General features: G+C 33.3%; 2 protein-coding genes across 2 annotated transcripts; both read left to right on the top strand.

Moving 5' to 3' along the window:
• Positions 1 to 5,011: 5,011 nt before the first annotated feature.
• Positions 5,012 to 5,651, top strand: LOC109535864 (cuticle protein 38). The gene is made up of 3 exons (XM_019901879.2): positions 5,012 to 5,181; positions 5,233 to 5,358; positions 5,408 to 5,651. The coding sequence occupies exons 1-3, from the start codon at positions 5,077 to 5,079 to the stop codon at positions 5,540 to 5,542; spliced, it is 366 nt and encodes a 121-aa protein (XP_019757438.1). The 5' UTR covers positions 5,012 to 5,076; the 3' UTR covers positions 5,543 to 5,651.
• Positions 5,652 to 10,334: 4,683 nt separating this feature from the next.
• LOC109535862 (uncharacterized PE-PGRS family protein PE_PGRS10) lies at positions 10,335 to 11,245 on the top strand. Its single transcript, XM_019901876.2, has 3 exons — positions 10,335 to 10,585; positions 10,643 to 10,882; positions 10,953 to 11,245. The coding sequence occupies exons 1-3, from the start codon at positions 10,574 to 10,576 to the stop codon at positions 11,142 to 11,144; spliced, it is 444 nt and encodes a 147-aa protein (XP_019757435.1). The 5' UTR covers positions 10,335 to 10,573; the 3' UTR covers positions 11,145 to 11,245.
• The last annotated feature ends 1,701 nt before the right edge of the window (positions 11,246 to 12,946 follow it).

Raw genomic sequence — 12,946 nt, forward strand, 5'->3', positions numbered from 1 at the left:
TCTGCGTCTATAATAAGGAAAATTTTGTCGGTTAAGGAATGTGGCCGCTTAAAAATTGCTTAAAATAGACCAAAAATTCGATTATTCCGGATCTAAAACTTGTCAGAAAGTCAAGTGTAAAATTGGAACTGGAAGGAAATAAAAAATGTTCTGGATGCCAAAGGCAAAAGCTTCAATGAAGCTGCATCTTTTATAAGCAGTTGGATTCAAGTCAGGTTATTTCTGGTACTATTGATCAATTCAACAAAGTAATTTCTCCATGCCAATCCGGACTTCTAGGGATTTATGGGAAACCTGAATGCTTTCTCAACAAGTTCATAACTTTAATCAATACAACCTTTGTTACTGACACAATCTGGTAAAAAAATAAATTAACCTGAACTAAATAGCACATACAATTTTCTATACATCTTAACTAAGAACTTCCAGAAGCTTCGGGGACTTATCCAATAAACGGAATCCAACTCCATCTGCTGTGTGGATGCTGGGTCTCATGAATCACTCTGGATATTGTTGGAATGATCTCCCGTGCTGTCGGTATGAATCCTTCGCTGATGGGAACCACTTCCCTCACAACTGGAGGAGGATAATGATGGCTTTGCAACCATAAAGGGGCGCCGGATGTCACCAGAAGAAGGACCATGAAGGCAAGAACTACCGACCGTTTAACCATAATGGTTCAGTGTGGATTGTACTAGGAAACTCGCAAAACTGCGGTTTGACTGAAGATTTTGGGTCATTTATACTGCAAAGTGGTTATATAATTTGAAAAAATCCTCACAAAATAGTCAAGGCCATGATTTGTATAATTGCTGACCCTTGACAAGGGTTCATGAGTTTGCACGGTTTGATTTATTTTTACCACAAAAGCAATGAAGGAACTGGTTGAATTTTGCAGTCTTGATTAGACGTTGTGTTGAAAGTATTTTGCCAAAAATTAGTTTCCTGCTTGTGTGAGCAGACAATTTTTCAGAAGTAGATTGCTTAGAGGTTGATGGAATAAAATACTGCGGCGGTTGCCGTAAAGGCAAATGGCATCTCAAGCACATTTTTCTCGTTATTCGACTTGCAAAGGGGCCAATTAAAGTCAAAACGTCGTTCTGAGGTTATAAGTTTCGTATCGATGTAAATTTTTTCAGCTGAGATAGTTAAGTTACCATTTAAGGAAACTTTTTTTAAGACTTTCGCAAATGTTGCCACTGGCTCCATGTAAAGATTATTTTGTGCTTGTTTTCGCCAAGAAGTTTCAACAAAATCACACAACATGGGCAGAAACTGGAAGAATGGCAAAAATCGACGTTAGATTTGAATCAGTAAGTCTTAGAAGTTTTATTTGTCCCTACCGTTATCAGGACAACTTTTATATTCTTCATATTCCAATCACTCGCCAGGAGACAAAAGTGCTTTTAAGATCGTTATGCAAATGAAGCTTTCAAAAGCTCAAAAAGCTTGAAACGGGGGCGTTTTACTTCAAGATAAAGAACAGCTGAATCTGCATGCCATTTGGGTGCAATCATCAGTAAAGCTTCTAGAAGAGACCTGAGCATTTACTCCGAGAAATATTTAAAGCACCAATAAAATTTAAGGTTTTATTTCAATTATTGCCTATTTCGTACCTTTTTACTGTTTGCTAGTAGAGCCCCCTAGTCTTCTAAACCCTATTTGAAAAACGAGTCAACAATCCCACCCATACGAAAAAAAATTACAAAGTTACAATTCAAATATAGAGATAATTTAATGCGGTTAATAGGACCAGAAGGTAATAACAATAAATTAGAAAAACGCGTTTTCAACCGCACTTGATCAAATTTATTTTACCAATGGCCTGCACTCTTACGAGCGAACATTGTGGCAACCAAGAAACCTGCTTAAAAAAGTATTGGGACTAGTGGCAACAAAACTAGTATTAATAAACTAGTCTAGATCTATTTTTGAAAAATTTAAAATTTACAAATCAATTTAAATAAAGCTGATATTAAATAAACAATAGTCGTGTACACCAGAAGGTAGATAAATAAAAATGCAATCTTCTAAGGTCGAAAAAGTTGTCGATTAATTTATATTTCCATTGTTCCATCCAATTTGTATGATATGCATCTTGCAATCGCATAAACTAAGCGAACAGTGCAATTAGCAATTTAAATACCAACAGTTTTTTTTTTAATGAAAAGCTATGTTGGAATGTTCTAGAATTTTAGTTAGGTGCTGTTCGGTCTGACTGTCTGCCAATAAACGCATTTCATTTAAGGAACTAGATTAAATTGAAAGTCACGATCGTGAATCTCATTTTAAATCAGACCAAAGTAAAAAAAAGGTACATTTTAACGCACCATTGATCTAGATACTTCACGTTAGTACTATTTATTACATCACATGGTTTTCCTCACGGGTCGTTGCATTAAGAGACCCAAATCAACTAGTAAAAGTGTGTTTTACGTGCCAATGTAAAAGTATACTTTATATATTATTATATAGCTTTGATAAGCGACTTTTTTTTGCTTGAATTCACATTTTTAACCTGGCGCTTTGTTAAGTTGGAAACTGCACATTTATAWAATTGTTGTTGWTGGAGGGACTAAAATKAAAACATATTTTCAGATAGCAATATGTTAAATATTCATGTCAAACTTTTTTTTATTTCTTTCCACATTAATTATAATTTTATTTTCAATCTTACASCTACTAGTTACTAGTCTAACTTAAGTTGAAATTAAATTACATGTAAAATAATTCTTAGACATTTTYCAACCAAAAATRTATGAAGTATTAAATGTGAAACAAGTTARTTTTCAGTCTTCCCAASATCGATACATAAGTTTCGGATATATGATTAAATKCAGMTTTAAAAAAGAMAATGARGCATAGAAAGCAACAAAAATCAAATCCTGACTAGAAGACTGTTGAATRATTAATCGCATTGTTCCCTATTCCCAACTTTAGAAAACGTGGAAAACTGCGAGGTGAACTGAGAAGAAAAATTTGCATATTAGGAAAATATGTGTAATTCTACTCATATTGAGAATATAACGCGGTAAATTATTATGCAATTTGGTACAGAATGTTGGAACGTCCAGTGTAAGTCAGTTTAACTGTTGTTTGTTTGTAGTTGTTTAACAAGGAAATCATTTATTTTGCGAATCTAAAAGTGAATGATTCCAAGAACAGGGATGTAAATAGTTTTTAAATAGACTTATGTTTTGCTTCTTTTTATTTAATTTTATTTAATTCAAACTTTTCTCCGCATATTTATTTTAAACTGGCAATACATAAACAATCTGCACGGCAGTTTTCAAAAGATCTCTATTAATGGAATGAAAATAAACAAGAGTTTAAAAAACATTAACGAAAAATGTATCTAAAATCATAAATAAATAATGCATATAGCGATGATGTGCAGAAAGTTGAAAATTTTATCTATTCAGGATGATTGAGCCAACGAGCATTATTTAAACAATTTTGGCAATACATAAACAATCTGCACGACAGTTTTCAAAAGATCTCTATTAATCGAATGAAAATAAACATGAGTTTAAAAAACATTAACAAAAAATGTATCTAAAATCATAAATAAATAATCCATCTAGCGATGATGTGCAGAAAGTTGAAAATTGTATCTATTCAGGATGATTGAGCCAACGAGCATTATATTTTCAGGAAAGGAAGAAAATAAGTTGGTGGTGAACCTTGAAATTATCTAAATGTTTTTATTTAACAATACAATTTTATTTACCGATAAAATTTCGATCCCGATGTAATTCATAAAATAGTGAAACGAAAGTAAAGGTAAATCAAAAAGTAGACAATTATTTTATCGATTTTATTACAAAAAGCAAAGAATACTCATGCTAAGTAAAACTTAAAATTAAATAAAAAGCTGATAGCAAAAGGCGTCTGTCTGTCTTACTTATGGTATATGAACTTTAGCATCGACATTTTGACGATGTTCACTTCAAGCTACTCAAACTATGCAAAAACTGAAGCTTTTATAAAATTCAAAAAGATCTTTTTTCTGGAAATTTACGACGTCTAGTAGATAGGTTTTATTCTTTGGCGAAAAGATAATAGAAACATGAAATTAAAAAACTTAATCTAGCACATCAATTGCTAAAAAATTGATGTGTTTTACCTAAATGCAATTATAAATATCTCAAATCACATAATTTTTTCCTCTTGACAATAAAACCTTAATTTAATTAAAACTCAACTTAATTTAAATAAAGTAAACCAAGCATTTATTTTGTCGTTCAATTGCAAGCCGAAGAAGAATTTACCCGTAAATTTGCCTAAAAATCAGAAATTTATTGTAGATAAGTTCTATATTGTTGAGGCGGATTCATTTTTTTACAAACTTCTTTTTGGGTATTTCGCCTCAAAAATTTTTGTCTAAAGTAAGTTTGTAAAAAGTCTAGTAAGTATGTAAAAAAAAAACAGAAATTTGTTCTTTTTAATTATTGATGAAGGTCTAGAAATATATAAAACTGTACTTTTCTGTTAGAAAATCTCTTCTTGAATAGAAAATTCAAAAAGGTTTTAAAACTTGTAAATGAAAAATGGCAAACAAATTTATGAATGAAAACAAAAAATCATCTCTACACCTGCATGCAATTTCATGTGCTCTTGTAAGTGTTAAATGGGTCATAAATTGTAAACCTTTGCAGAAACTTAAAGTCAAGATTAATGCTTTAATTTTAACAGGTCAAATGCATCATAAGCCAATCAATAGGAAAATTCTTGTCGGACTTCTGTAAGCATTTTCAGTGACAGTAGTAAAATCAGCTAAATATTCCGCAAAAAACTCCTGATAGACAAATAATAAAAAAACCGTACAATTTCTAAAAGAGAATATGCAAAGTATTATCCTGTCGACTTCAGATTAAGTTGAAAAGTTCCATGGTCTACTTAGATGGTTGCTGCTGGGACTCTTAAGACCTGCAGCCTATTACGGTAACAATAAAACATAATACACTGCGACGAAGAAAAGTGAAGCAAAGTCCTGCATTGGTATACGTGTTATGTCATGACATTGACCTGCCTGGTAGTGATTTTCCTATCTGGGCGCTTTTTGCAACTTGCACGATGAGGTATAAAAGCGGTGGGTCTTCAGACACATGCTACATTGTCTCCTTTAACCAACCATACCAGCAGTATCCCACCCATCAACATATCAACATGTTCAAAACGGTAAGTTATCCAATTTCCTTTCCCTTTTTACCAATTTGAAAAAAATTGTAGATTTTCGCCCTTTCCTGCCTTCTCTGCGTCGTAAAAGCTGGTTACTTAACAGCTCCGTTAGCTTACCATGCCCCCATCGTCAAAGCCGCAGTACCTGTAGCCACGTCTTACCAAAACACTTATCAGGTAAGTCTCTGGGACATAAAAAGAGCCGATGTAAGTTCAAAATTTGTAGATATCTTCTGCAGCTGTGCCTGTGGTGGTCAAAGCTGCCCCCGTAATCGCCGCCCCTGCTGTGCACTACGCCGCTGCTCCAGCTATTATTAAGAGCCCGCTGTTAGCTGCCCCTTTGCCATATGCTTACCACTAAGCGATAATTATTGCTGTTTTTGTATGAATTTAAACTAGAGCTGCAAATTCGTACAGTCATCGTGTAGAGAATGGGACGCTTTTTTTAATTATAACTGCTATCAGTAGAAGTTTTAGTTTATTTTATTTTTTATAGACGTTTCCCAATGATATTTCAGTCCTGAACAGCTGAAAATGGTTGGGTTGGACGCAAGTCGTTGAGAAATAAAGCGTTGATGTCAGGAACCCGAATCGAGCGATACTGAAAATTATATTTTTTAAATTAAATTTGAAATTAATTGTTATTAATGGGATGAAAAACTTTTGCCTTTGGTGAAGAGGAAGAAATATATCCAGTGGAGTAATAATTTTTTTTTCAACAGGCATCGTTTTCGAAAAAAAATAATGAAAACGCTCTTTGCCAGTGACAAACACATTGAATAAAGGCGAAAATTTCAAGAACTATTCTTAACATTAACAAAGAAAAGTATAATTTTTTTCCACTATTGTCATTTAATCTGGTAATCAAAAAAAAGAATAAATGACTTTCTGCTGATGACCGCTTTACAGCTTGTCTAAGCGGCAAAAAATGCTAAACGAAGCTTTCAATCTGTCGCCAATTTAATAAAGCATTATTAATAAACCTTAATCATTTGCCACGTGAATTTCAATACAAAAAAATAGTCTTTAAAAATAAAAACTTGTGTTTAAAAAAATGGTCACTCTATAAGAAAATACAATGCTACAAGCATTTTTCTTACTTAATTATTCAACCTTAAACTCATAAATTAATAAAGTACAGGAGGAAACAACAGAAAATCAAACAAAAATTTACTTAAATCCCTATATGTTCACATATGAACTGTAGAGTCCGATGATCTCGTAAAAAATTAAGCCGTTAGATGCCCAAATTCCATGATGGGCAATGCACAACTGTATTCAGCTTTTATGATTTTCCGTAGCATCTAATAAAGTTATTGTGGAAATTTTTGGTAATCAACGAAATTTACAAGAAAAATATGTTAACCACTTTTGCTCTTATTGAGTTTTTTTGAAAATCCGCTTCCAAAGCATGGGTTTCGAGCCAGAAAATTAACCGAAATCTGTTCAAAGAATTCCTAGTCCTAAACAGCATTTCCATCTCATCTAGTTCCGGTGTATTTGATTATTGAAAATGCAGACACAATTATTTGTTCACGTGAATTGATCCAAATAAGCAAAAAAGAGACGGTTACAGTAAACTTTTCAAGACAAATAGAACGACGAATTGTCTAAGATTTTGTCGGTATATATAACTACAACATTGTTTTTGAGCAAATGTCTCAGCACTTTATGGCAAAAATGTCGCTTCATGAATAACTCGTTTCCTCCCAAATGGGTTAGACTTAGACAGATAAATGATTAAAAATTAGTTGAAAAATCGCAGTGTAATCAATAGACAATATTTGACAAAAAAAATCAGCAAAAGCGGTGAAAGCATTAAAAGTGTTAAGAGTTAAGAGTAATACAAAAGTCGGTTCAGCCAGTATTCAAATTTAGTCAGTTTCAATCAGCCACTAATTGTGGCTGTATTAAAAAATTGTCAGTTTCGAGATAAATGGGCTTAGTTCTACTAAGTAGCAGGTTTCAAATCATGATTTAAAAAAGCATTTTGCAACAGTCCAAATAAAAATTAACCGGAAATTTTCAAGACTTTACTTCCACTCGAACGTTCCAAACGAAAAAGGAACTATTCGCGTAAAACCTTCAATACCACGCTATCAAATGCACGTTTGATGTAGTTATACACATTTCTTCCTTAAAACGTTTATAAAATCTACAATTATTGCCTTGTAATCGGTTTTAATAAGCGAAAGCTGAGGGGCACAATTAATCGAGTACCGGCAAGTCAAGATTTTCTTGCCTGGTGCATTATCGATAATGTGAACAAATAAATCTAATTTATTATTATAGTCGTCAATGTCGCATAGTTTTTGCAAAAAAAATGAAAATGAAGTGGGATTCGGATATCGGTCAAGTAGCTGAGTACTTAATTCGATTGGAAGAAATTTTGCACCACGTCTCTTATTATTGCCGTAAGAAAATAAGGAAATTTTAAGGAAAAAATACATCCAAAATTTAAATATAAAAATTCTCGAGACTAAATTCAGTGCTAGGTGAGCCCGCAAACACCATTCAGGGCTTCAAATTTCTTCACCTAGTGAATTTTAACTCTGGGCAGGTTAATTATGCGAAAAGCACCTGAGTTGCACGAGATTCTGGTTTATTAACAATAGCAAAACCAGATTTGCCTGATTTGTTTTCCTTTGCACTTAATCAGTTTCCAAGGCAGATAAATCTAAATCTACACGAAATATTTGTTTTTGGCCAGGCCTGTACTCTGCCCATTGTGTGACCGATTGACTTCGTAATAGTGTAAATTTTAAATTTCAAAACTTTTTATTGAGAAAGCCTTGAAAGCGCACAATCCTCCGACGCGGGCATTTTTCCTGATAACAACAACACTGTTGTTTTTTGAGTAGTGTTTTATTTATTTTAGACATAATTTTTATATAAAATTCTACTAAAATAGTACAATATTTTCCATTTTCTGCAGTAGCTTTTTAAGTTTTCAAAATTCCAATTCCAATTTCCAAATAATATTGCCAATATTCTTTTGCCCATTTTAAAGTTTAAACGGTTTGAAATTTGTTGGTTAACAACTTTGTTGGTTGCTCTCTTGAAAAAGTTGATGATTTATTTGCAGCTGCTTACTTTTCTTTGCTGTGGAAATTTTCTGATAAATGCATGAATCAATCAAATGCCATTTTGTATTTTTTGCCAATCGTAAAATCACCTTTTTTCTACTTTACTGTCTTTACATCTGTTATTACTGTCCAGTTTTTAGTTTCTTTTTTCCCAATTACCATTAATATAACATTTTAATTAAATTTTTCATGTTTATAGCGTAAAATAAAAACACTCTAGTTTAATGAAAACATTAATCAACTTTCCAGTAGAAGCTGAAATAAGCGAGAACTAAACCAACTAATTTCCAAATTTTTTACAATCAGTATACAAAATCTTGGAGTCCATATCATTCCAGTCTCAACTTAGTGGGAACAATTGTCGTTTTCCAGTGTCAAACTGGAACATTTTATAGTACTTTTTCAGCTGTTAATGCAAACGTTTCTGTAATCTGACCAGTTTTTCAAAGGAATGCAATTAATATAAAATGTTTGCCATTTAGAGGAACCAATGACACTCTAATCAACATAGTTTAAGGGTTTGCTAATTCCTATATGGAATGAATCAATTTTAAGGCAATAAATTGTCACTTTTGCCAAAAAGATCATGGCACTATTATTTAATGGGAAAAATTGTGAATTTCGAGACTATGGGCAATTTTTCCAAATTTGTCTCTAATTACAGCGATATCTTTAAAAACAGCTGTGACCAAGATTGGACGAATTTAGTGGGAACAATTTAATTTGTTAATTTAAGTTTTGCTACCCAAGGCGCAAATATACCCCAGATTTGCGTGCATTGGCAAAAGATTGGCTCTGGAAAGATGAAATTGGAAGAAGTAATTGTCATTTTAAAGCTGAGAGCCTTGAGCTCACGTCTAACTAAAATACTTAAAACAGATTTCAGCTATTGATATTCATTTGTGCAACATGCCGCTGCTTTTGGCGTAATTTTCCGGAATAAAGTGGAACCATTTCCACATTTTGGCACATTTTTCTACCATGTGATTTAATGCCATGAGTGCGGCAAATAACTTTATTAAATAGAAACTTTGGGGCAAAAAGTGCAAATAGATGTGGTTTGCGAGAAACGTCTCCAAATCTGTATATAATGCCAAATTCAAGAATCTTTTAAGTTTGCAGCCCGATTTGTTTGATGTTTGTAGTTGGTTGAAGCAATTGAACGTTGTTAGTTCCAAACATTGTGAAATTCTAAATTTCGCTGTGATTATTTTAAGTTGCTTGGATTTATCAATGGAGTACACAGTTAAAGATTTTTTATATATAAAATCTACATTTGGTAGGAACAATTTTCACTTTTAAGTTTCCATCGAGGGTTCAATTTGCAGGCGCCAACCAAATGCAAAACTGTTTCAACTTTCTATATCCATATCCACTCTGATATTCCATAAATATTCGTGCCGTCTAGACAACAAATGATTTATTTAACAAAGCGATCTTACATTGGGAAAATTAAAAATTCCTTTCCAAATTCATTAATCTAATTCGACACTGAAAGATTCGCAGTCTCTGCTTCGTAACTATTTTGGGTGTCTTTTCCTCTTGGTTTTATTTGATTATCATCTGTGATCCTCACTCGAAAATTCACTGTTTTCACCAAAAGGTTTTTGTTAAATGTGACCAAAATCAATTTTCCAACAAACACTTTATTAGGTGGCAAATGGACTGGAGCGGACAAGCTGAAATTTCCGTACCGCAGAAAGAAGAACAAAGAACCACCGGAGGAATTATTATAAATATTTGATAAATTAAAAAAAACACAAACATTTTTCGCCTTAAAAACACATGAAAATCATATTACAAGATTTAATAGTTTATATTAAAAAAACAGTCTTGCTTCCAGGGAGAATGAAAAACTGGCACTATTAATCTTTTCATTGCCTCGAAACGACTCACAGTACGAATGGGTACTGGCGAATTTTACCGGCAAAACCTGCATTTGAATGATGCAATAATGCATCTCATGAGATCACCGAATCTCGAAAATACGGTCCTGTAATCCATAAGCCACTTGCCGCCTATTCATGGACTCGTAGAGAAAAAAACTCGGATTCTGGTCTTCGATTTTTCCAAACAAGTCCAATGGATAGAAGCGGACTAATTTTAATGTGGGGGCCCTTGTTCCACTTTTGGATTTTTGACACATTGCTGCCAGCAACTAACTGAATTTACTTCGGGTGGGGTGCAATTCAGGCATGATCGATTTGTATAAATTGCTTGCATCAGGGTAGCAAAACCAATCAAACGTTCGCATTTGATCCATTTAGAACTCGATCTAGTGTGGTTAATTCAACAATAGTTTCAACATGTTCAAGCTGGTGAGTACACTGTTTAGTGAAAAGAACTGGCTAATCAGTGTTGTTTTGTCTGTTAAGTGCGTCTTCGTTGCCCTCCTTGCCTACGCTTCTGCTGGGCTCATTTCCACTGGACTAATTGATGAGGGAATCTCTTTGGGAGGTTTGGGCGGTTTGAGCACCATAGGAGGTATAGGAAGTTTGGGCGGATTAAGCACCATAGGAGGTCTTGGAGGTCTGGGAGGTCTTGGAGGTCTGGGAGGTCTAGGAGGCATTGCCCTGGGCAGCAAAGTGATTGCCGCCCCTACCATCGCAGTCAAGGTAAGAATATCCCAACCCTTTGCCTAGTTTAACCCAATTTACTATCTCATGTTTCTATACGGATACTCAGGCTGGTGCAACCTCCTACCAGAACAGCAACCTCCTTGCTTTGCACCCCACCCCCGTAGTAACCAAAGCAATTGCGGCCCCCATTGCGGCTCCCATTGTCACCAAAGTGGCCTCCCCCATCTCCATTCTCGGCTTGGGACATGTAGGACTTGGCAACTTAGGATTGGGAGGTTTAGGCCTTGGCATCCACTAAACGATGTTAGGTTTTTGATGGCGATGTTTGTTATATAGATGAGCAATTACTGTTATTTATTTATTTATTTAAATGAAATAAAGATGCTTTCAAGAATTCCATAGCGGTGTATTTATTGCAAGACTTAGAGGAATAAGATTAGTTTAATTGAACCATTGTTATGCCAACACGCGGTATACGTTTTATGGGACTGGGGGCGAAAACTGGAACTCACATTATAGAAGTGACAATATTGAGGAATCGGGGTAAATTTTCGGTGATGCGAATTTTTTGTTTGTTTTATAAATATTTCTAATTTACCTACTTCCGCTAAAATGATTTCGCATTTGTTTGTAAAAAATTAGTTGCTAGAATTATAAAAATTCCTCTAATCCGTCACTGAGATAGATACAGATACGCAACACTTTAATTCAGTCTTAAACCAATAATTTAAAGCAATCTAACAAAACGCCTTTATTCACTCGTCTTGAAATTAATTTTTGTAAACATTTTAATCAAAAAGTTTTACAATTTGAAGTAGGAATGTTGAAAAACCGTAAAATGCTAAAAGAAAAAAGTGGACAAATATAAGAAAAAATTTTCAAAAAATTTTTGGTTTTTTTCTCTTAAACTGATGGTATAATTAGCCTTGCAAAACCCCAATGATTTTCTAGAACACCGAAGTACTCTTCTTCTAGAGTACCGAAGTTTTAATTGAAAAATCGACAAATACTTCTACTAAATAATTTGCAGTTTACCAAATTACTCCAAAAACTGCGCACATTTTCTAAACACCTGAGATAATTAAACATCTCGGTAATGGACAGAAAAAATGAAACGTTTGAAACGTACAAATAGCAATTAGTAGGAACAATTGTTACTAATTTAGAAACTTGGGGCATTTATTAGCTTATAATAAATATATACAAAAATATAATAAAATTTGCATGCACACAGAACTGGAAAATATATCAAAATATATCACATGCCCATAGAGATAATATTATTGTTGAAAATCAAATTCGGTTTATGAAGTAAAGTATGGCAGTAAAAAGCTGCGCCTCGGGGACAGAAAAGTGAGGTAGAAAAAAGGCAAATTTGAACCAAATTTTAAACAGACATCGAAAGCCAAATGAGAGGAAGGAGCGAGTGTCCTTTCCAACAAGCAAAATAAGTCTTAGATAATAAATAAAAAGCAAGGTAAAACCGGATAGAAAGTTAGCAAAAATACAAAATAACACATATACAATAACGGTAACGCTCACAATATTGTAGAACACGCGCCTTTACTGATTGAAACTCATAAAAAGCTTATTGATAAAGAAGTTTGAAAACGATGTTGGAACTATATTTACTTAATTTTATATTCTCTCTTAGTCGGTCGGAAGCATTGAAAAATGTATTTTTGTTATCATTCAATTAAAAACATCTATCAATCAATCAATCAATTCAAATTCATTTAAAAAAATACTTACCACAAAAATCTGATATGAAAAATAAACAATTTCTGGACAAAATACTTATAAATTTATCTGACAAACAATTAACTGATGCCGAAAAACTTGTTCTCTGCAAACGTTTAAATTTTTCAATTACACTAAAATCGTTCAAAGAATTGACTTAATTTCTGCAATGGAAGAAGCAACCCAAAAATGACCAGAAAGACATTAGGGAGTATTATGTATAATGTAATATAAAATCAATCAAAATAATTTTAGAAAACCATTCAAAATTAAACAAAACATCCTCAAAAAGCATTCAAATTCTTCCTGCCGATAAAAGTGGTAACAAAAACAATATTAAGAAGTATCTTCAAATCTGAA

The sequence above is a fragment of the Dendroctonus ponderosae genome, unplaced genomic scaffold (genome assembly GCF_020466585.1).
Source record: "Dendroctonus ponderosae isolate FM_Combo_2020 unplaced genomic scaffold, Dpon_F_20191213v2 Dpon_F_20191213_9, whole genome shotgun sequence".
Classification (NCBI taxonomy): Eukaryota; Metazoa; Arthropoda; class Insecta; order Coleoptera; family Curculionidae; genus Dendroctonus; species Dendroctonus ponderosae.

Bases quoted from the DNA above. Each gene is read 5' to 3' on its own strand.
- LOC109535862 (XM_019901876.2), top strand. The intron at 10,883-10,952 runs GTAAGAATATCC...ACGGATACTCAG, and splicing joins CCCCTACCATCGCAGTCAAG to GCTGGTGCAACCTCCTACCA.
- LOC109535864 (XM_019901879.2), top strand. From the start codon at position 5,077: ATGAGGTATAAAAGCGGTGGGTCTTCAGACACATGCTACATTGTCTCC. The intron at 5,182-5,232 runs GTAAGTTATCCA...AAAAAATTGTAG, and splicing joins ATATCAACATGTTCAAAACG to ATTTTCGCCCTTTCCTGCCT. The intron at 5,359-5,407 runs GTAAGTCTCTGG...CAAAATTTGTAG, and splicing joins CTTACCAAAACACTTATCAG to ATATCTTCTGCAGCTGTGCC.